Here is a 24,404-nt window from a genome sequence, read left to right on the forward strand (position 1 = left end):
CCAGAAGGAGAAGGGGTTTTTTTTTGTTTTTTTTTTGCATATTACAGACCCTTAGAAATCTCTAAAAAAGTAACACTGTACATTTTGCCTAATATATAAAATTATTTCTAATTACTGTTTGTGTGGTCTTCTCCTGTACACTTGAGCAATATGTGGCCTTGCGCTGTTGTCCTTTAGGTGATGCCTAACTTCCAGGCGTCCTTTGGCCTTCACAGTCCCAGTTCTGCACTAGGCTGTGGGAGCACATCCAGGTTCTGAGCTGATCCTCCCTGGAATGCAGCCCTAATGCCTTTTTAATCTGTCGATTTATTGTTGTTGGCTGGGCAAGCCTTGAGCTGGCAGAATGTCATACTAACCCTGCTCTGCGACCCAGTATGAAGAAGGAGACGTTTTAAGCACAGGCAGAGATGCAAGGAATTAAAAACACACTTCTAAAAAGGGCTCTGCCAATTTGCTAAATAAAACCCTTAAAGGATGCAAGCATCTGGCTGGTTTTCCAAACTTTTTCTACACATTTACCTTTTATGTTTGGCCTCCATAAGCATGTAAAATATTTTAGTTTTACATGACATATTACATGCATTACTTGCATTTATTTTACTGCAGGTCTGCACCATATTGTAATGCTTTTCACTACAGGAGGTTAAAGGTCAATCCACACAGGGCGTGCTGCTGGCAGATTTAAACAAACCTCATTTATGAACTGTGCAAAATTGTGTAAATTGACTTATTCATAACAGAACAGGTTATCACCACAGCATTTACCCTTAAGGCCAGGACCCCACGGGACATAAACGCCACGATTTGCCCACATCGGTTACAATCATGTCGTTTTACAGTCAGGTCAAAGTGGATGTGAGTGGAGCAAATCCCATGCACAGTTTACGGAAAAAAACACGGTGCAGACATGCCGGTTTTTGAAATTGCAGCATGTCAATTATACCTATGGAAACGTAGTATAGTGGAGTCCTGGGTTCAAATCCTGCCAAGGATATCTGCAAGGAGTTTGTATATTCTCCCCATGTTTGCGTGGATTTCCTCCCATACTCCAAAGACATACTGATAGGGAAAAATGTACTTTGTGAGCCCTATATGGGGCTTACAATCTACAAAAAAACCAAACAACCATTCCATACGTCTGCATAGCAGCTGTAAAGTTATGTGAAGAACATATGTTATTGATAACCTAACTTTCTATTTATTGATCTTTCACCGGGCGAGAATTATTTAAAGGATACCTGAATTTTAATGAAAATTTTAAATATCTGAAGGGTTTTGTTTAGCACTGTGTTTTATGACCGTACACAGCTTCATACATGATGTCCTAACGGTTTGTCTGCTGCTAATAATCACATTATGGCTGCAGCACATTTTCTATTTGTCTCTTAGGGTGTGGGCGTGTGCAATAAGGAGCAGTTTTCCCCCCTTCCCTATACTTTGATAGATGGATCAGGTAGAGGGGCCGTATGAGGTGGGGTGAAGATGATGAACTCTGTTTTCTCCAGGTTGACTTTGAGATAGGAGGAGAGAAAGGAGGCTATGGCTGCTAGACATTTTGGAACTCTGGACAACAGAGAGGTAATGTCTGGTCCAGAGAGATATACACAGTCCAGTCAAATTAATGTGACCATCTGTCAAAATCCAGAATAACCACCATTCACAGAGCAGACCGCTGCAAGACGTGCAGGAAGAGAAGGGGGTGTTGTGACGATGTTCACTGGGATGTTGAGCCATGCTGACTCCAGTACCGTGTCCAGCTGCGCTAGTTACGCGGTTGAGCATCCATGGCGCGAACAGCCCAATCGAGGTAGTCCCACATATTCTCGATTGGGATCAAGTCCGGGGAATTTGCTGGCCAAGGGAGAACAGTAAACTCTTCCTGATGCTCCTCGAACCAGGCATGTACACTGTGAGCTTTATGGCACGTCGCGTTGTCCTACTGGTAGATGCCATCATCCTGAGGAGAAACAATTCCCATGTAGGGGTGAACATGGTTCGCAAGGATAAATGCATACTTGTGCTGATCCATCGTGCCTTCCACAATGATGAGTGCACCCAGATGGCTGATGACACGTGTCTTCTGAGATTGGTTATTTAACGTTGACGTCAAAAGTAGGCGGTGGTCACATACATTTTTTTTAAACTCGTTTTAATAAATTTTATGTAACAAGGTGAACAATGCAATCAGGAAAGTACATGTACAGAAGAGCATAAAATAAAATACAGAAAAAAAAAAATCTCAAACAAATAAAGACCTGCCACATCGCCATCCCATTTCAGTCCAAACCCAGTCCATACACGGAAAAGTGCAATAATGAGCAAAGGGGCTACGGATCCATCCGACAGACGTCCCTTCTCAAGACGTAAAGGCGCCCAGTGCTGAACACATTGAGGGGGCAGAGTATTGGGTAACGGGAATCATACCACGCTCCCCAACCTTAGTAAATTTCGGGAGTGTAGCCCCTGCCTCTATATATAATTTGGTTAAATGGGAGAATCGAATTGACCAGTTTCCGCCATTGAGATACCGACTGAGATTGTGGGGCCATCCACCGTAGGGCAATGGCCTTCCTGGCGTAAAATAGACACTCCCGAAGAAAAATCCGGATGTGATGCTGCCACATCTCTTCCTCCAGTACGCCGAATAAACAGAGTTTGGGAGAGAACGGTACAGGGCGATCCAGGACATCTGCCAGGAGGTCCACCACCCCTCTCCAGAAGGCTTGTACAGTCGGACAACTCCACACCATGTACCAGAAATCTGCACGGGGATACGGACACCTGAGGCAATTCGGGCCAGGCAAATGACCCATCTTATGCAGACGGGCTGGGGTCAGGTAGCATTGATGTAAAATAAATATTTGAATCAGCTTATTGTTAGCCGTGGGTGAAACGTATAAAGGAGACTGCAAAATATCCGTCAGCTCCGGAATATTGGTTCTCCAGCGTGCCGGGGCCTCCGTCAAGGACACTTTCACATTAATTAGATGTTCATAAAGAGTAGAAATCGGGCCCCCTGGACCCTGAGAGCACAGAACACCATTTAGCGGGTATTCAGAGAGAGCATTTGGCTGGGTGGGGAATAAAGAGGAGAGGCCTGGAAAGTGTCTTCCTACTCTGACACCCCTGTGGGACCATCTTGGTTTACCTGACCTTTACGAGTTGCCCGGTCCTGGTCACGTTATGGTGTGTCCTCCCTGTCAGATTTGTACGTGCAAGGAATATTTAGTTCACCTTTGCAGCAGATGAAGCTCCTCCCACTCCAGTCACATGACTCATTCTTAAACTATTCCTTGATGGAATACGTGTTATAACTGCCATTTTAGGCCGTTGTGATAAACGCCTCATTGAAGCCACATCTTCAGCCAAGGCTAAGGCTCGTGTTTATCGCACAGATGACGCTAGATCGTCTTTCTAGGGTATTTAGCACTTAGATGTTTGTGGCGCGGAAAGTTTGCGAATGGGGAGCGATAAACAGCTGTTGGCATGGCGACTGCTTTTACCATGGAGTGATTCAGATAAGGAAATGTGTTAGGGCACTGTTCATACAGCACTAACTTAATGTGTTTGTCTCAGGAGGTGTCTGGGCCAAAATAATGGCCCATTTTCAGTTACTGAAACCCTTGAGGAACTGTTGCTGGTGACAACACATTTCATTGTTGACAAACAAACACATCATCCATCTTCTTGTCCCCCTAAAGACATCCATATTGGCAACCTGCACTACCAATTGTATTCTCCATGTGTAAAGTGGCAAAATGCACTTCTGTCATCAACTGATGCCCCCGTAAACATGTACTCTGCCGTCTGCCATGTTTGGAGGGTTATTTTCCTGAGACTGGGGGGGTTAATGTGTTACCTGGCACCACTGCTAGCGCTTATCTCCAGGGGGAGCATAGTGACATGGCAGCACTACATGATCACTGATGTGAATGGACATGGCGAGGACTGCACAGGGAACAACATTATTATAACCCGCGGAGATGCAGTACTAAGGCTACATTCACATCTGTATTGGAGTCTCTGTTTGGAGACCCTGTCGCAGCTTTTATCCAAAATTGTCAGATGAAAAACGGGCTGCACATCCGACTTTTTTGTCTTCCAGTTTCAGCTCAAAAGAATGGACACCTGACATATTCTGTTGTAGTTAATGGTGGCTGTTTCAGGCTCTGTATGTGTCCACTATTGTAGCAGCCCTCCTATTAGCTGTATGGTCCTCTGCATCTACTATCACTTGTATAAATTGCTCAATGTTTTGTACACAAGACATAATACAACCCAAGACCTGTTACTGCTGAGGTGTGTCTGACCTCTGATTGTCTTGTAACATATCCTACAAGCACATCCAAGTGTTCCTGTGGGTATGGTGACTAGAGTGCATGTCCCACAGGTACAGGCAGTGTTTATTTGCTTTGTTGCTACCGTTAAAACCTGCTAAACCAGGTCTCATACATGTATTCAGCAGTCTGAAGCCGTGAGCACTTGAGTGCCAATTCTGTAGTGACCCACTGCTGGCAGCTGGCATAGGTTTGTCTCTATTCTAACTGCAGTGCTGGGAAGCATTATGTATGTGTGTCGTAACTAACCAACATTCTTGCATAAAAATGGCGTTTTGAACAAGGATCATGAATATAACGTTTATTAAAACAGTGCAGCATGCAAAGAATGTAAGTGCCCATAGTAACCAATACAATTTCTACTTTTATTTTTTAATCATTTTTTGCTAGTGGCCACACCCCTCATGGAAAGATACACTTAATTATTCTAAATATAGAAAAATGCATGCTATACTATTGGCGTGTTTCTATTTTTCCTATAGAAGCCAATCTGAGAATGTATTCATACCCCTTGAACTTTTTCACATTTTGTCACCTTACAACCACGAAATTACTATAAGACGCACTGGACTATAAGACGCACCTAGGTTTTAGAGGAGGAAAATAGGGAAAAAAAATTTTGAAGCAAAAAATGGTAAAATATTTAGGTGTAAACTGGATTTTATTGAAATTTTTCAAAATAGAGAAACAGAGTCACAGAGCATTACAAAATGGCAAAAACAAAACAGAGCCCAAGACGGGCTAAACAGGAGGCACACGTGCCAGCAGTATGTAAATCAAAACAAGTCAAAAGGAGCATAAGCAGACATAGCACGGCCCCAAGAATAATGCCAGAACAACACAGAACTAGGGGAGGACAAAACACCACGAAGACAGGAGACAAGAAGGGGGGAGAGGAAAACGACAACCAACATAGAAGTGAGGAGCAGGGTAATAAAGGAAAGAGAAGAAGGGCGAAAAGACGCCCACGAACTCCAAGAAGGAAAACACCAGAAGAAAGATTAAGGAAAAAGTGAAGAGAACTCAGTCGAATCCTGAAACGCGATCCATGGCCTAAAATATTTAATATATGGGAGTTGTAGTTTTGCAACAGCTGCAAGGCCACATTGACAGGTGACCCTGCAGCTGTACGGGGACGAATAGAGTGGGTTTTTTTTGCGGGGCCAGAAGTACTTTTTAGTTATACCATTTTGGGGAATATCTATTGCTTAGATCACCTTATATTGAAAAAAAAACCCGGTGGTTTATGACATATGATTTTCTACTTTTATAGATATATTCTAGGGACAGGAGGTGATTTAGAACTTTTATTTATTTCATATTTTTATTATATATTTTTAAAGCTTTTTTTTTTTTTTTTCTTTACTATTTTATTCCCCCCCGGGGGCTTGAACCTGCGGTCACTTGATTGCAAGTCCCATAGACGGCAATACAACTGTATTGCCGTCTATGGGACATTCTGTCTATTAGTATTACGGCTGGTCATAGACCCAGCCGCAATACTAATATAGCAGTGACAGGCCTGGGAGCCTCATTAGGCTCCCGGCTGTCACCAGAACAGGTCGGCTCCTGCGATATCGCCGCGCAGGAGCCGGCCTGCAACTTTACAGGTACGGGGCCGGTGGGGACCGGCCCCGGGGGAGAAGGGGTCACCGATACTGACCCGGCATCTGCTGTACTAGAGAGGCGGATGCCGGGGAGGGATAGACTCCATCACAGATGCCGGGGCCTGAGACATCGCTGCGCTCCTCTGCCCTGCATGAAGCCAGCGGCGGGGGGACGGAGGAGCGGAATAGCATCGCCCCTGCCGCTGCTGGCTTCATGCAGGGCAGAGGAGCGCAGCGATGTCTCAGGCCCCGGCGTCTATCCCGTGCCGGCATCCGCCTCTCTATTACGGCGGGTGCCAGGCGCCACATTCAGACTATAAGACGCACCCTTCTTTTCCCCCAAAATTTTTGGGAAAATTATAGTCCGAAAAATACGGTAAATGTATTTTATTGAAATTTTTAGTGATAGACCAACACATAGTAGCAAATAATTGTGAAGTGGAATGTAAATGATACATGATTTCCAATATTTTAATCAAATACAAATCTGAAAAGTGTGATGTGCAAAAGTATTCAGCCCCCCTATATTAATACTTTGTAGAGCCACCTTTCCCTGCAATTACAGCTGCAAGTCTTGTGGGGTATGTCTCTACCAGCTTTACACATTTAGAGACTGAGGTTTTTGCCCATTCTTCTTTTCAAAATAGCCAAGTTCAGCCATATTGGATGGAGAGCGTCTATGAAAAACAATTTTCATGTCTTGCCAGAGGCCTGGATTTGACTGGGCTATTCTAACACATTGATATTATTTGATCTAAACCATTCCACTGTAGCTCTGACTGTAGGTTTAGGGTCATTGTCTTGCTGGAAGATGAATCTCCTTCTCAAGTCTTTTGCAGCCTACAACAGGTTTTCTTCCAGGATTGCCCTGTATTTGGCTCCATCCATCTTCTCATCCACTCTGACCAGCTTCCCTGTCCGTGCTAAAGAAAAGCATCCCCACAGCATGATGCTACTACCATGTTTCACAGTGGGGATGGTGTGTTCAGGGTGATGAGCAGTGTTACTTTTCCGGTACACACAGCTCTTTGCATTTAGCCCAAAATGTTCAAGTTTGGTCTCATCTGACCAGAGACCTTTTTGCTGTGTCCCCTATATGGCTTGTGGCAAACAGCAAATGGCACTTCTTATGTCTTTCTTTAAACAAAATTTTGTTTTGTTTTTGCCACTATTCCATGAAGGCCAGATTTGTGCAGTGCAAAACTTGTAGTTGTATTGTGGACAGATTCTCCCACCTGAGCTGTGGATTTCTGCAGCTCCTCCAGAGCGTCCATGGGCTTCTTGGCTGCTTCTCTGACCAGTGCTGTCCTTGCTTAATCTGTCAGTTTAGTTGGACAGCCATGTCTTGGTAGGTTCACAGTTGTAGAATGCTTTTTCCATTTTTGGATGATGGATTGAACCTGGAAAGCTTAGGATATGTTTTTATAACCTAACCCTGCCTTAAACTTCAACGCACCTTTATCTCTGACCCTGTTTTGCTGATGGAAAGGGTAAAGATACATTCTGGTTTTTTGGATGCAGTTTTTACACCAAACCAGATGTGGAATGCGTAAAGCACTTGTGGTACTTTCTTTATTTTATAATCCTTCCCTGGTTTTGCCGTCAGTAACTGCATCAAATAAACCTGAACTGTGTCTTAACCCTCATAGTGGCAATATAATTGGAGTCAATCTTGTGTCATTTCCATATTGCTGGATGATCGGATGTAGGAATTGTAAATGACGCATTCCTACAAGGAGAATGATTGAGAGAGAAAAAAAATCTTCCCCGCAGGGACCTTCAAGGCCAATTTTCTAATTTCTAATGTGACAGCAGGCACATGGTTGCCATGCAGATCACAATTGTATAAGACAAGTATATTGTCTGCAGAAGGTTTTGTTCTTGTGTGTATCAACAAGAGCAATTTCACTCCGGCGCTCATTTCCCTTCCTCCTTTGTGTAGCAGGAGAGTCCCTCATTCCTTGCTCTCATCTCAGTGGTATTGCTCCCAAGCCCTCTGTAATTGTAGGTGTTGATAAGGGGCTACTAGCCACCCCTTCCCCAGTCTCTCGGCGCACACCACCTCCTCCCAACCTACAGGTAATGGTGAAATAAAGAGTTGGCAGATCTCTCTCCATCATGTCCTTGTGCCTGAGCGCTCCTGCTACTGTGTGAGGTTGGAGGTACTGGGGTGTGATTATGAGCAGTGGGGAGGAGGGGGTGAGTAGTCAGGTGAGTCTGTGTGTGTGCGTCTGAGGCTGCCTCTCCTGTACACGTGTACTATGCAAATTATTTTCTATATGTCATTCTACATGATTGATTGTATGCAGATCGTGTGCGTGTATGGAAATCATTTCAGGGATGTGGTGCTCATATGCTGTAAGCTGCTTTTTTTTTCTGCCATAGAGATCCTGATTATAAGAGGCATTCTAATTGTGCCATCGTCTCCTTCACACTCCCACCTCCCACTATTCACTCTTTCTATCACCGCCTCCATTACCACCTCTCTTGGTTCATTAAACGCCTTGCTGCTTGAGACTACTGACTTATAGCAGGTTAACCTCTTCCCAGCCACAGGACAGGCAAAGCTTCTGAGTAGCATAATACACATCATGTGTATGCCACTTGACATTCACATGAAAATAAGCATTCACAGAAAAACTATCAAGACGCTAGCAGGCTTAAGAGCTGACACTGAGGTGAGTGCTGTGCATCCCCTTCTGAAGAGGGCTCTTATCTGCACCCTTGTATGTCCGTGGGAAAACCTAGAGGAAACGTTCACAATGTAATGCAGTACATGAACTACTAGCTATTTGTCCCCACTAACCAGTGCAAGGGTCTAAGGATAAGTATCGCCGTATAGTGGTCTGGGTGGTTTGAAAATCTTAAAGGAATCTACCATGAAGTTACAATTACCTTCTGTTTCATGCAGCACAAATCCTTCCTACCTGTTCTCAAATGTAATCTCGCATGTAAAGTGTTAAATTATATTAGCAAAATCCAGTATATACGTCTGTCCAAAATAATGAGATGCTGGTTCATCTGGGGAAACTTCTCACACAGGTTACATTTCAATCCATTTTATGTACCTCTCCCCCCACTCCAAGTTCTGACTGTGAATTTGTGTGCAGTCTGAATGCACCCTTAAAGTGGATGTTTTTATCAAGCCTATCAGTTTTCTCAGGTCTATGATCAGCTTAAAGGGAGTCTATAATTTGAAAAATACATTAAAGGGGTTGGCCACTATCAGACCAATATTGGCAAACAAATGTACAATATAAAGATATACAATTTTCCAATATACTTTCTGTATCCATTCCTCACGGTTTTCTGCTTGCTGTCATTCATTCTGTTACTTCTAGTCTAGAGGATAAAACTCTGACCATGGTCATGTGATTTACAGTCCATGGTCATGTGAAGAGCACAGAATGAATGACAGCAAGCCGAAATCTAGAAAACCGTGAGGAATTGATGCAGAAAGTATATTGGGAAATTGTATATCTTGTTATTGTACATTTGTCAATATTGGTCTGAAAGTGGCCAACCCCTTTAACTAATGACATGTTGGAATAGCCTTTAAAAAGGCTAGTCTACATCTACTGTTCATTCTTTGCTCCTATGTACAATATGCTCGTGTAGCAGAACATCAGAAAATGGCTGCCCGGACATGCGCAGTCGGCTCTGTCCTAACGCATGCACCAGGTTTGATACATGTACAGCTCTGTGTCCAATGCCTGTGAAAGGCAGAAGTTCCAGCGAAGGGGAGGAGGGGAGTAATCAGAAGCATAAAATGGGCAGTGGAGAGTTGTGACGTGGGGGGTGCTTGGAGCACTGGGGGAACGCCCCTAGTGCTCCGTGATGGTAATTTGCATAAGAGAAGAAACAGAATTTTGCAGAAGTAGCTGGGAGAAGCAAAGAATGAAAGGCAGGAGTAGAATAGCCTTTTTAAAGTCTATTCCAATGTGCCATTACTTAAATTGTGTTTTTCGAAGGATAGACTCCCTTTAAGGGCCATTCATATCACGTTTTACCAGCAATTCAGTAGTAATAATATGTTGTGGCAGTGTTCAAGAAAGCATTCAGCACAGTGTCAGTCCCTTGTGGCCCCACCCAAATAGTCTGAGGTAGCTGTTGGTTGTGCAGCTCCCCAGCTGTGGTCCTATTGATTTATCTGAGACACTTATGACATAAAATCCCCTTTGAGGGCTTATACACATGGAGCAGATTTATTAAGACTGGCATATTCACACAATGAGGCAAGCAGTTGAAATTCAGATTGCAAGGAGTGTCTGGATACCCCCATGACATTAATCGTCTGGTTCTACCGAAGTCTTAGGCTTGGGCCTCTACACATCTAATGTGCGTGGCCAGCCTTAGGCCTTATTCATTTCGTGCCAAATGCCCATAAAAAAATATGTATTTGTGTTTTTGCTCTAATTTACATAACTGAAATATTGCAATATGACATCCTTTTTTTTAATTTTTTTTTTTTTTTTTTTGAAAGACCGTGAGTTGTCTGTTTATCAAATCCACGTCGGTCCTCATATGATTGTTTAAAAAAAAAAAAAAAAAAAAGCAAATGTTAAAAATGAACGCAGCAGTATTTTTCATCAGTGTGTAACATATTTTTCATTCCTTTTCTGGTCTGTCATAATTTTTAACTGCCCATTAAGGTACATGGATGAACTTTTTTTTTTTTTTTTTTTATACTAAAGAATGACTATAATAGCAGAACAATAAACGAAGGTTACATGGTCTTATTACTATGTTGTAAATGTTGCCTCTGTGGGTCTTTTCACGTTCAGACTTTTGCTTGCAGTATTTTAGATCATACCCTCGTGTGGATCATGGTGGGATAGAAAGTATAAATGACAGACACCGCTGAGAGTAAATGCAGCATCAGAGAATAATTCTTGTAAAACTTTGTTGTCTCATGAAAACTTTTCATTCCTATTAGTGGTGAGAGCATTGCTGGTAATTAGTCTGTGCAGACTGTTCGCTAATTAGCAGACCTGCTGTAATTAACGTCTCATTGTGGATCTGCTCCACAGCCATTCATTTTTTCCCTGCCATGTGACATGGTAATGAACTTGTTTTTGCCAAGAGGAATTCCCTACAAACTACAACGCTTTGCTGGAATAGTGATAAGAAATACCTTGAACATACAGTTCTGGTGCTTCACTGGTTCACTTGCCTGTGTTGTACCCTAAATGAAGGGCTCTGAAACAAAGTTTAAGTTGGAAAGGTTCATAGCATATACGTCAGATTTATTTACAGATCTCCATTCACCTTTCAGATACTAAAATATTGTTCTTTTGGACTCCTCCTGGGTGGGAAGCATCGGTGCTCCTGTTTTTTTCAAGTGCAGCAGACTGGTGTTCCATGGCCTACCTTTCAATATTCACTTATTCTGCTGACAATTACTTTTTTTAAAATAATACTAAAGCTGCTCTTTGTACATCCCTTTAAAGGGGGTATACAAAGGGATTAAATGGGTTTACTGGGTTAAAAGTATTGATGACCTATCCTAAGATCAACAATATCAGATTAGTGGTGGTCTGACACCCCTATCGATCAGATGTTCTCAGCAGCTGATAGAGAATGGAGGAGAAATTTCTGTTCTCCCTGTTTTGGTTAAACTTAGGTACTGAAGATCCGTTCCGTTTTACTTACATGGGAGCTAAGCTGCACTGACACTGTTCTGCCACTACACAGAGAACAGCACTGTCTGCTTTCTGTTTCATTCTCTGTGAATCGGCTCCCTATTCACAGGATTGCTGGGAATTTGATTCCTGAGACCACCAACAATTGGGAGAGAACTAACTTGAAAATGTCCCTAAATGCTCAATGTGAGTGGAGTGCCAGTACTTCATTTACTTCTAGAGGACTGTTGGGACAATGAGCCTACAGCAGCCCCATAGAGGTGAATAGAGAGCTGGCCACATATAACACCAGGGCTCCACGTGAGTGGAGCATTCATAGGATCTCTTGGGCCCCTATTCTCCTGATCACTTGATGGACACTTACTAGTGCATCTCAATAAATTAGAATCTCATCAAATAGTTATGGACTGTTGTTCAGTGGTCAAAGGTGTTTTCAGTTGAAAGTAAATTTTGCATTTCAATTGGAAATGAAGGTCCCTGAGTCTGGAGGAAGAGTGGATAGGCTGCAGACAATCCTAGCTGCTTGAGGTCTAGTGTGAAGTTTCCACAATCACTGATGGTTTGGGGAGCCATGTCATCCACTGTGTTTTATCAAGAACGCAGCCATCTACCAGGAGATTCTAGAGCACTTCATGCTTCCCTATGCCCACTAGCTTTTTGGAGATGAAATTTTCATTTTCCAACAGGACTTGGCAACTGTCCACACTGCCAAAAGTACTAAGACCGTGTGTAATAATCACAGTATCACTGCGCTTGATTGGTCAGCAAACTCGCCTGACCTTAGCCCCATAGAGAATCTATGGGATATTGTCAAGAAGAAGATGAGAGACCAGACCCAACAATGCAGACAAGCTGAAGGCTGCTATCATACGACCTGGGCTTCCATAACACCTTTGCAGTGCCACAGGCTGATCACCTGCATGTCACATTGCTGCATTGATGCCGCCATTCATGCAAAAGGAGCCCCCACCAAGTATTGAGGGCATTTACTGGACAGACTTTTCATTTGGCGAACATTTCTGGGTTAAATTCATTGTTTTTCCTACAGTTGGTCTTATATAATATTCATATTTTCTGAGATAATGACTTTTGGGTTTTCTTTGACAGTAAGCCATAGTCATCAACACTAAGGTAGGGTTCATACTACCGTTGGTGTCCGTTAAAAAAACAAAAACAAAATACGGACACCTATCATAACGGACACATGGCTATCAGTTACTGTCTGTTGCCCATAGACCTCAATGTTAAAAAAAAAAAAAATAAAAAAAAAAAATGGACACTTACTATCCGTTTTCTCAAACAGACAGAAAAGTCCTGCATGTACAATTTTTTTTGTCCATTTGTAAAAATGGACATGGTTGTAAACAGACACTTAAGGACAACAGATAAAGTCCCATTGAAATGAATGGAAATTGTAACGGGCACAGCTAGTGTCTGTTGCTAAAATCTTGAATGGAAAATAGCCATGGACACTGCTGTCGGACACCAACGGTAGTGTGAACGCACCCTAACAGAAATAAACTTTTGAAAAAGTTTACTCTGTTTGTAATAACTAAATATAATATATGGAGTTTCGCTTTTTTCACTTTTTCAATTGAATTACTAACAAAAAAAACCCCAATTTTTGATGATATTCTAATTTATTGAGATGCAGTAGTATGAACTATTCCTTGGCGAGTGTTGCTATAGTCTCATATCTGTGTTGGGATCCTAATCCCTGCACCAACATTGAATCTCCTGACCCACAAAGTGTGACAGAACATGAGTTATGTTTGGGTAGATACCAACTAAAAATGGTTTTATCTTTACATATGCCTTTTGTGTGTTGACTTTTTCTGTAAGTTGTGTCAAGCACTAGCAGGCGTGCAGAAATGGTAGATGCGACTCCATTGCCAAAGAACCACCAAAGCATAGGGTCATTCATGGCAAAAGATGCTTTGAAGAATCAGGAAAATCAGGAATTTCTGTATGTCACCTAAATTTTATTCCATTTTAATTTATTTTATTTTCTGAGTTGTTGAATCCTGTCGTGTGAATGAGCACAAACAAGGATAGCTAAGTGATAGCTTGTGTTTTTCTCCTGGATAAGTTTTTTTTCTTCATGCAGATATTTTTAGTACTAGCTCATTTTGGTATTGGATTGGCATCACTAGGGCTTGTTCACACGGGGCCAGTGGGGCGGAATTTGGATGCGGAATCCGCCTCCATACAATAGTGGTCTATGTATTGCCGCTAGCGGAAAAAAAGAAGGGGCATGACCTTTGAGGAGGATTCTGCCTCAGGAAATCATTACAAGTGAATGGGAGGTGGAAACTGCTTCGTGTTTTTTTTTTTTTTTCCCTTCTAAAAACCGCCTCAAAAATCCACCAGGCGTTTTATCAAGGTCCATTCACTGTGCTGGAGCGGAAAACCGCCTGGCGTTTTTTGAGGCGGTTTTTACCAATAAAACAACTTGGTGTCCAAAAACCGCTTGCTATTTCTTGTAGCGGGTTTTTTCAGTACCAAATTCCACCACCCCCTATTCACGTGTGAACTAAGCCTAAGTTGCTTTATCTGTTATTTGCGCACACAAGCCAGATAAGGAGCTGAGGCACCACGTAGAAATATAATGTTTTCTGTTGTAAATTTTGCAACGTTTTTGAGAGTCAGGAATGGATTGAGTAAAAGGGAGAAGTATGTGTTTCCTAAATATTTCCCATTCCTTCTGTAGTAGCAAAATCTGCAATAACAGAAGCAACATTTCTGCAACCTGGGGCCTCAGCCTAAGGGACACTTTCATTAGGGGTTTTTTTTTTTGTCGATCAATATTGATGACACTTCATTTTCTTTCATATGTTTAATTATTGTAATGTTATGTTTGTGTCTTTTTTTTTTTCCCATACGATTTATACTGTTTTTGGTTTTCATGTTTATTCTATGTTTAGTGGCTTTTACTGTAAGTTAAGTGCATTATATTGTTCTGTGACCCTTCTATAGAACTGACATTGTCGCTTGAATCTTTCCCTCTAGATGGAATCCACAGTTTGTGCATCTTCTGGGCTACCTCTGCATCTGCTTGTCCCAATGGTCAACAATGACATATCGTCTCCCTGTGAGCAGATCATGGTGCGGACAAGATCTGTGGGTGTCAACACGAGTGATGTGGCTTTGGCTACTGAGCCTGAATGCCTTGGACCATGTGAACCGGGCACCAGTGTTAATTTGGAAGGCATTGTGTGGCAGGAGACAGAGGATGGTAAGCTAAACTTATATTGTTTAAGGGGTTTTCCCATCTCACTGTTTCAGCTTTGCCTGTAGTCTCTTCTCACTTCCTGGATTTCTCCCCCCTTTCCTTCCAGCTTGCTAGACAACACTATGAGGTATCACAATACTTATGCAGATCACATAATATGCACATGCTTCTAGAGAAGGACTCAGTGTTATCTGTTTGTTTACATAGAGAGATAACCGATCAGGATTTATCAGCAAACTGATCAGCTGAGCTGATTCTCATGCCAAGCACTGAGTGACGCTAGGTTCACAATAGCGTTCAGGTCTCCGTTCTGTGGTTTCCGTCTTCTGCATGCAGAAGACGAAAACCTGTCAGACCGTTTTTTTTAAAATCGGACACAGAGTACTGCATGTCCGACTCTGTGTCCGGTTTATAACAAACGGTTTCGCGGCGGAGAGCATAAAACGCTCACCGGCGCTCATGGCTGGACATCTTTCAAACCCATTCAAATGAATGGGTTTGAAAGAGTCCTGCAGGTTTCCGTCTCCTGCCTCTGTTTTGTGCAGGAAACGGAAACCTGCAGAACGGAGACCGGGCGCAGATGTGAACGAGCCCTAAGTGACCACTTGTCCTATCTCACAGGTCTGTGGTTATAGCAACGCTGTGTAAACAATGAGAGGAATAAGTTCACATAGCAGGCGAACAAAACAGCCTTTCTAAAGCAATATATTTAGGAAAAGTCTTCAATTTACGTAAGCTACCATCCTTGAGATGGGACAACCCCTTTAAATTTTGGCTCGGTATAAATGTAAACTGTCTGGCTTATATTTGAAGGGCTGATGCATATGGCTGTATTATAGGACCTTTCAACCCTTTAGCTGTTTTGCAGCATCTCTAGACTGCCATATCTTATAGATGATTTTTTTTTTTTTTTTTTGTGAATGTATTATAGCCTGCTCCAGCTTATGCCATATTGCAGAAACTTTGTTCCCTATCAAGAAGTGGTCAGAATGGTGGGCAAGGCTTAGCAGGTGGGCTGGGGCCTTCTGTAGACAATAGATTTAATATAATTTACAGTAGATACTGTCATAAATTACAGTGCAGTTTTACAACAGTGTACAGCTGGTGCATGTTTGCCTTTCTAGTACACGGACTGCTGGAACAGGCTGTTAATAAATTTGGCACATTTCACTCCATTGTTCCGCAAGTAGCTAACTTATTGACAGACTAAAACAGTGGTTGAGAAGGCCCTGTTTGCAAGGATTTCCTAGCTACAAGAGAAGACAGACACGAGATAGGTTTCTAAGCTACTTTAGTTTTGTAGTGGAGATGTACACAACTGTGGATATCCACACAGTAGATTAAGATGCCGCATCTAATACCTGCTGAGACCTGACTGCCACAAAAATGACTTGACATGAGTAATGAAGCAGGGTTTGTTGTTCTTGGCCTGTAATGGCGCAGAGCTGAATCTCAGATGTATCTCTAGCAAGTTAAATGTCATTAAACCTAAAAATGGGAGCCAGGAATCATAGGTTTATAGTCCACGTGTACATCCTGGTGATTTAGTGGCCCTTAACCTGATGATCATTTTTCTATAAAGTCAATGTCTGTTTTTAACATACACACATACTATCCAGTCTGATCTGCTGCAGAATGGTTAACCATTTACTGCTTTCCTTTTAGGCTACCAGGTTACTGCATTCTTACTTCAGCTTTCTCTCAATGTCTTCTGTTGCTTTCTCTTATGGATAGACTTGGCATCTCATGCTATAAATGTACCTGGATCCCTGCAGTTATTTATGGTAACAGATGTTCAGTGTAACACAGAGCAGATTCAGAGCCACTAGTGAGCTTCTGATGTAATGTAGTACAGGATTCCTCAGGGTTTTTAGTAGTGCCATGCTGTTTGAGAAGATGAACCAGCGTACCATGGTTGAAAATAGGGTCATTCATACCTGCTTACTCTGCTCATAGCCACCGCCTGCAGCTGTGCAGCCATCTGCTTTCTAAATGTAAGCCAGAAAACAGCTGTAGGTATGTAGGTGCTTTACTTAAAACTTGTCTTCCCAAGTCTAGTTTATTATGGCCCTACAGAGATAGCTTTCAGGTAATTGCTTTTCTAGCCAGCAGCTTTACCTTCTAGCCCCAAGCAAGCAAGCATATATTCTACATATAGAAAGGTGAGAAGATGCTGCCAGGTTACACTGGTGGCCACTTATCTTCTGTGAGAATAAAAGGATCAGGCATATCTAAATACCAAATGTCTATGACCACCTTTAAGCTATACGGTTTGTGATATACATGCTTTGTGAACTAGACAGAAAGCATGCTTGATCACAGTGCCATATGTTGCTTTAGTACAACTGAATCAAGTCATTGGTAAAACTCTGTTACTTTCTTGTAGGCATTATGCTTAAAGGGTTTTTCCAGGGCTTACATATTGCTGGCCTATTTTCTTTACTGATGAAGTCACTATCTTTAGTCACATGGTCAGGTTGCAATCATTCTTCTATACTATATATAGAATCTATAGGCTTGAAAGAATCTTATAAAGGAAATTTTAGACTTTGAAAAAAGTCTTGTATTACTGTGCTGGAGACTTTTCCTTGCACTTGTTGACACGTGACCCTAACCTTTTTATCTGTGGAGCTGGGTTGATGACAAACTCCGTTTAAACATGGCGCCTGCTTAGGATGTAAATGGGCACCATAGTTATAGGTGTGTCTGCTGTTTTACACAGCAGAAAACTGGTAGCAATGCCTGCAGGCAGAGACCCCTCTGATGGCTGCACTTTAAACCCTCAGATGCCATGGTCTGATGCAACACGACATCTGAAGGGTTAAAAAAAAAAAAAAAGTTTCACTTCCCCTACACTGCTGCACTGTCTGAACTGGGCAATTCCCTGTAAGTGCTGCTGGTAGGCACCCTCACTCACAATTTCTGGCCATGCCCATTGCTACAGTTTTTGGAGGGAAGTGAAAGTGCTGACTGATGCTCTTTTTTTCAGCGGGGAGTCTCTCTCTAAACCCACTGACCTATCTTTTAAACCATTTAGACTTTTCCTCTACATCTGTTCTTTTGCAAAGACTCTTCTAGCTAAGCAGCGGAGGTGTGTTAACCCATCCCCCTCCCACCACCACTGTGGTCCTGATTTCCTAGTTATAATGAAAGAAGCCCTTAGCCTTGTATTCCTGACCACAACTGAATAACCCTGTTTTACGGTGTATTGGGAGGCCTCTGACCCTGTCCCCCTTTCTTCTTTCTATCTGTTTTGTTTCTGTTCTCCCTTTGTCTTTTGCTTCATGGCTAGCTCGCTTGTTGATACTCCTTTCTTTTTTTTTTTCTGGTCTGTGCTTTGATTGTTCTACCTGATGAACGCCATATACAGATGTTTTCATTTAGTTTGTCCTTTAGATTTCTTATGGAAAACTTCTTTTGTAAAAATGACAGTTAAAAAATAAAAAGACTTTTACTTAACAACAGGGATTTTACTAAAGACTGCAATACAGTAGTATGGCAACCTACACAATAAGTTATCTAATGATTACAATGAATATTTTACCAAAAATAATGAAATACCCAAATTGCCATTTTCTAAAATTGCCTAAATGGGTTTTCTAGTTTATTTTTGTTGCTAACCTATGCTCAGACTAAGAGATAAGTGGAGATACAACACCCAGGTCCCCTTACTGATAAACTTGGGGCTATTGAACTTATGCAAGTGCTGTGATCTCTCTTTCTCTCTCACAATAGCCTAATCGCTGTCTAACCTTCCCAAAAAAAAATTAAGAAAATGTTATCAAAACAGCAGACATTCCCCCAAAATGGTATAAATCAAAACTACATCTTGTGCCAGAAGATGTGATGCATTACTCTTCCTCGGATATTGAAACACAAGAAGGTTACATTTTAAAAAAAAGTTGGGAACTACATCCTTTAAACGTATTTTTTAGTGTTGAAAACTTTCAAATTGTACTCTCCTAAAACACTTCATTTGTTTTGTCTCATGCCGGTATTTTTTCCCCCTTTCTTTCACAGGCATGTTGGTTGTGAACGTGACCTGGAGAAACAAGACATATGTAGGGACGCTTTTAGATTGCACTCGGCATGACTGGGCCCCACCTAGGTGAGTTTTTAACTGTTAGACAATTTTTTAAAATATATTATGTCAAATAAAGGGTGTTTCCTAGATCAGCAAAAATGTTGCCAAAAACAAGGCCAATACTTACCATTTAAATTTCTGCCACTCTGGTGACTCCTGCTGGTCATTGTTTACTTGACTGAATCTGTAACATACCCGTATACCCAGTCATTGGTATCAGTGGTCTTGTCTCATTCACTATATGGGTGTTTTTCATGTCCAAGAAAGATAAAATAAGAAGGAGCTTATATTATTGGAGCTTTTAGATACATTTTTCCATAGCTTGGCAAACCCTTTTAATTATCCTTGTCATTTACAGGGATTGTATGACATTCAGAAAGAGGGTTGTTTTTTTTTTTTTTTTTTTTTTGGACCTGTTATAGTCGCTCAGCCCTATTTTGAAGTTATGACACATACAGCTTTTTTCTGAATTATCTTTAAATTAAATACTCACCTTCCATATTTCTTCCCTTCCCCCTCCAGATTCTGCGACTCTCCCACGAGTGACTTGGAGATGCGGAACGGACGGGGGAGGGGTAAACGCATGCGGCCAAGTAGTAATGCTCCTATTGCAGAAGGTACACCAGCCCCTGACAATAAAGGTGCAAGCAGTAGTAGCAGTAGCAGCAGTAAGACTCGAGCTGGAGCCAATAACAAAGGGAGACGTGGAAGCCAGAATTCAAGTGAACATCGTCCACCTCCCTGCAATCCAACAGAAGATATAAAAGCTAGCCCATCGTCTGCCAACAAGCGCAAAAGCAAACCCCCTTCTGACATGGAATTGACCTCCAGCTCTGAAGATTCTAAGGGGAGTAAGCGGGCACGCACAAACTCCATGGGATCCTCCTCTGCCCCAGTGTCTGTTTCTTTACCTTTAACAGTGCCATTAAGCACTATTAAGGTGGAACCAACTGCCCTGGACCGTAATTGTTCTTCCCCCATATTAATAGACTGTCCTCACCCTAACTGCAACAAGAAATACAAGCACATTAATGGCCTGAAGTACCATCAGGCTCATGCACACACAGATGATGACAGTAAACCAGAGGCAGATGGAGATAGTGAATGTGGAGAGGAGCCACACCTTCATCTGGACATGGGTAGTTGTAATGGTACCTTTCCAACTCAGAAGGGTTCCCTTTCCCCAGCACGATCTGCAACTCCTAAAGCTCGTTTGACTGAACCACACAGTCCTACTCTTACCTCTAAATTTGGAGGTAAGGTTGTATGCAAGAAAAAAATTGGTACTGAAGGAGATACAGACCCTGGAGCACTTTCTAATGATGGATCAGATGATGGTCCCATGGCTGCAGATGACACAAGCAATGATGGCTTTGAGTCACAGGAAAAGAGATTGACTGAGAAGGATGCAGCTAAAAAGGGCAATGGGGGCAATAAGCCTGATAAGTTGGCTTCATCTAAAAGTGTGAAGTCTGCTCGACCTATTGCACCTGCAATAGTACCCCAGCAAATGTACACCATTCAAACTACAACTTTCACTGCTGGGAGTCCTGGTTCCTCCACAGGTCTTACTACCACAGTAGTCCAAGCCATGCCTACCAGCCCACAGCTTAAACCTATTCAACCCAAACCAACAGTAATGGGAGAGCCTTCTAGTATTAATCCAGCCTTAACGCCATCTAGGGATAAAAAGAAAAAGGACAAAAAGAAGAAAGAACAAAGAGAAGATGAGAGTCCTGGAACCTCTATAAAGGTAGGACGTCCAGAAGATGGAAAAAGTCCCTTTGGAGAAGCAGTAGTTGATTCAGCATCCAAAGGCGATGGACTTATTAATGGTTCTGATGCCCACCAAAGTAGGCTAGCAAGCATAAAGGCAGAGGCTGACAAAATCTATAGCTTCACAGACAATGCACCAAGTCCTTCCATAGGAGGAGCTGGTGGTGCTACTGGCGGTAGTAATTCAAACCGAATGGAAAATCCCAGTCCTGGTCAGCCCATGACCCCCTTACATGTTGTTACCCAAAATGGCGCAGAAGGAGCTTCAGCTAAAACAAACAGCCCGGCTTACTCTGACATTTCAGATGCAGGTGAAGACGGAGAAGGTAAAGTGGAAGGCACAAAGGCCAAGGATCCAGAACAAATGGTCAAGGAAAGTGCCAAAAAGTCCCTTTTCCCGCCACAACCTCAAAGCAAAGAATCCCCATACTATCAGACCTTTGAAACCTACTATTCTCCCAACTATGCACATTCCAGTCCAGGTGCCATGAATCCCACTGGTCAGACTACACCAGAAAGTCAGCCTCTGAAAGTTAAGAAAGAAGAAGATTTGGAGGTAACTGAAGTTAAAATGAAGGTTGAGCCACCTGAGGATAAAAAACCAGAGCTTAGCAGCACTAGCCAACAACCCTCAGTTATTCAACAACGCCCGAATATGTACATGCAGAGTCTGTATTACAATCAGTATGCCTATGTGCCTCCTTATGGCTATAGTGACCAAGGGTATCATGCTCATCTGCTGAGCACTAACCCAACATATAGACAACAGTATGAGGAGCACCAGAAACAAAGACAAAACCTGGAACAGCAACAGCAGCAACGCAATATTGATAAGAAGGCAGAGATGGCCATGCGAGATAGAGAGGCCACTCTCAAAGAAGAATGGAAGCACAAATCCTCAGTACCTCCAACACTCACAAAGGCTCCAAGTCTAACTGACCTGGGGAAGTCGGGCCCTAGTAAACCTAAGGAGCTGGTTTCTGGGCCAGACTCGAGTAAGTCTGTGATAATCCCCAAACCAGAGGACTCAAAGATTCCAGTACAGCAAGCAGAAGGTTTGAAAGCAAAAGTATCTGAAGGAAGTAGTCATACGGCGAAGGAGAGCGGAGAACCTTCAAAACCAGTAGGGGAGTGCAATAGACAAGCTGGACTGGATCCTGTATTGTGGTACAGACAGGTAAGAACTAAACCTGTAGCTCCTACATGATTAGCATTTCAGAGAGTTTTACAGTAGTTTAAGTAAAAATTGTGAATAACTATATGAAAAGCAAAATGTTCTTTAAGGCAATGTAGTTTTACTTGTTTTTAATAAAGGGTTTGACATTTATAACTTATCCATTAGTACAGGTTACAAATGTCTCATGGCTGGTGGCACCACCTCTAGGACACCCACCAGTCACTGAGCTACTTGTTTCTCTGCACTACATGTATAGCGTTATCATTTCTATAGTGTGACTTAAACAGTCAGACACTGTACTGAGCTTGTAAGTTAGGAACAATGGATGTGTTTGGGACCACCATTCTGTGGTGATAAATGTAAATTATATGTATTGCAACTCATCATACAGTAACTATTTACTAAGGCTAGGTTCTCACTAGTACTATTTTGTCTGCCCTGATCTGTTATAGGATCACAACAATGTATTTATAGAAAAATATCAGAAAAACAGACAAAATAGTGTTAATGTGAACATAACCTTACTGTGTATCATATGTTATTTTGTCTAGTTTCCCTGCCCTGCATGTGTTGTTGGAAAGCATGGCCACATATAAAGAAATGTGTCTGCACTAAAGCTTGTCTTTCTTCCATAAAAGTGACCAGCGCTTGACCATTTTATTACTGTGCTTGTGCATATGAAGTTCAGCAGGCTTTCCTTCATATATGGACATGTAGAGACAGAAGCAGCTATGGATGAAGTGGTCATTTGAGTGAATCATGTGACCGCCATTTTTGTTATGGACCAGACTAACTTCAGACTACCAACAAATTAGATGTGATCTTGGTTTTAGTATATGTGCAACTTGGTATTGTATAGTAATTGGGTGCTATAAATTGTAAACTGCTGCATCACTTTTGCAGTACACCTCCACCTTGATGTACAGATTTGACTAGAACAGGTATGGTCAACTTGCAACATGACCCAAAGAAGGTGGCCCTTGGCTTTGACGGCAACTACTTTTTCATTTTTTTAGCTACGGTATTTTACAAGGGGAGGTTTGCTGAATATCTTTGTAATGTACTTTATTAACCTATTGGGTTTTCGTTTAGCAGAAAACAGGTTCTAATGTTCTCCACGGTAGTGCTGTATTCACCCTCTATTGTCAAAATATACAGATATAGCAAAAGCAATATGGGGGTGTCTCTTCAGTAGCTGTAGATCCAGTTTTTCACAACTTCTTGCAGGTCTAGCTATAACAGAAACAGAGAAGTCACTAGTTACAAACAAGTTAGGAATGTGACTTTTATAAGGTGCAATGTATAAAAATCACATTCCTGTTTTTAACCAGTAATTTATCTGTTTCTGTTATTACTAGAGTTGCATTATTGGTAGCATATGAAAGCTGACTCTCTAGGTGCTGTGAAAATGGAGATGTGGCTATTGATGCCCCCCCATCCCCTTTGGCATTTTCTAAGTCAGGACCTTGTGGCAATAGTGGGTGTATACAGAACAGAGATCCCTCTAACATAACTTGTTACTAGAGAGCACGTTAGAATCTGTTTTCTGCTACAAGTACAATAGGTTAATAAAGTAAATCACAAAAATGTTCAGCAAAACCCTCCCTGCACAATAGCAACAAAAGTGACAGGATCACTTTAACCCAGACATTACTTTTATTGCCATGTGCTCCCTGTTAGTGGAGAGGTGCGTACACATACAGTCACCCTCCATTATAGATAGAGAACTGCCAACTAAATGTGCCTAGTTTCCATATACCCTATTTCCCATGATGGAGGATGATGGTGAAACGGTGGAAGTCCAAACAATCTGTTACAGGGTAGTGTGTGCATGTGTAGGATTGCAGAAAGGGCAGTGGTGTACTATTACCCATTTTACCAGGTACAAATAGATGAACTTGGCAAGTTCATGGACTAAGTCATCTGTTTGATGAACATTAATGCCTAGTGTTTTTATAGTGGTGGTGTTGGGAGACGGAACCCTGATATTACATGTTATCTCTCTTCTTAATGGAAGCCGCAGTGCTTTGGCAGATATACATACAACAGATACCACCACCCAATGGGCTGCATTGAGGTTGTTGCATGGCTTCCCTTATTTTTATACGAAAATTAGAAATACTTGCTTGTAATGTTTTTGACAGGTTTGTGTGTCAAAAATGATATACATTCTTGCAAGATGTATTGTGGAGTACTTGATGTAAAGAATTCACTGTAATAATAACTAGAGATGAGCGAACAGTAAAATGTTCGAGATTCGATATTCGTTTCGAGTAGCCCCTCAATATTCGACTACTCGAATCGAATATCGAATCCTATTATACTCTATGGGGGGAAAATGCTCGTTTCAGGGGTAGGCAACGTTCGATCAAATTACACTTACCAAGTCCACGAGTGAAGGTCGGGCTGGATCCTCCGAGCAGTCTTCTCCGTGCAGCTTCCCTGCGGCGTCTTCCGGCTCTGAATTCACTCTGCCAGGCATCGGGCCTGGGCAGAGCTGACTGCGCATGCCCGCTTGTAGTGCGGGCATGCGCAGTCGGCTCTGCCCA

General features: G+C 42.1%; 1 protein-coding gene across 4 annotated transcripts in view; it reads left to right on the forward strand.

The window, feature by feature from the left end:
- Nucleotides 1–24,404, forward strand: part of ZNF609 (zinc finger protein 609) — a 58,793-nt gene that overhangs the window by 26,193 nt on the left and 8,196 nt on the right. For all 4 annotated transcript variants that reach the window (XM_075273614.1, XM_075273616.1, XM_075273617.1 and 1 more), the window contains 3 exons: nt 14,596–14,821; nt 18,839–18,926; nt 19,425–21,855. In XM_075273614.1, the coding sequence (XP_075129715.1) occupies nt 14,596–14,821; nt 18,839–18,926; nt 19,425–21,855 (2,745 nt within the window). The remainder of the gene's footprint in view (nt 1–14,595; nt 14,822–18,838; nt 18,927–19,424; nt 21,856–24,404) is intronic.

The sequence above is a fragment of the Leptodactylus fuscus genome, chromosome 5 (genome assembly GCF_031893055.1).
Source record: "Leptodactylus fuscus isolate aLepFus1 chromosome 5, aLepFus1.hap2, whole genome shotgun sequence".
Taxonomy (NCBI): Eukaryota; Metazoa; Chordata; class Amphibia; order Anura; family Leptodactylidae; genus Leptodactylus; species Leptodactylus fuscus.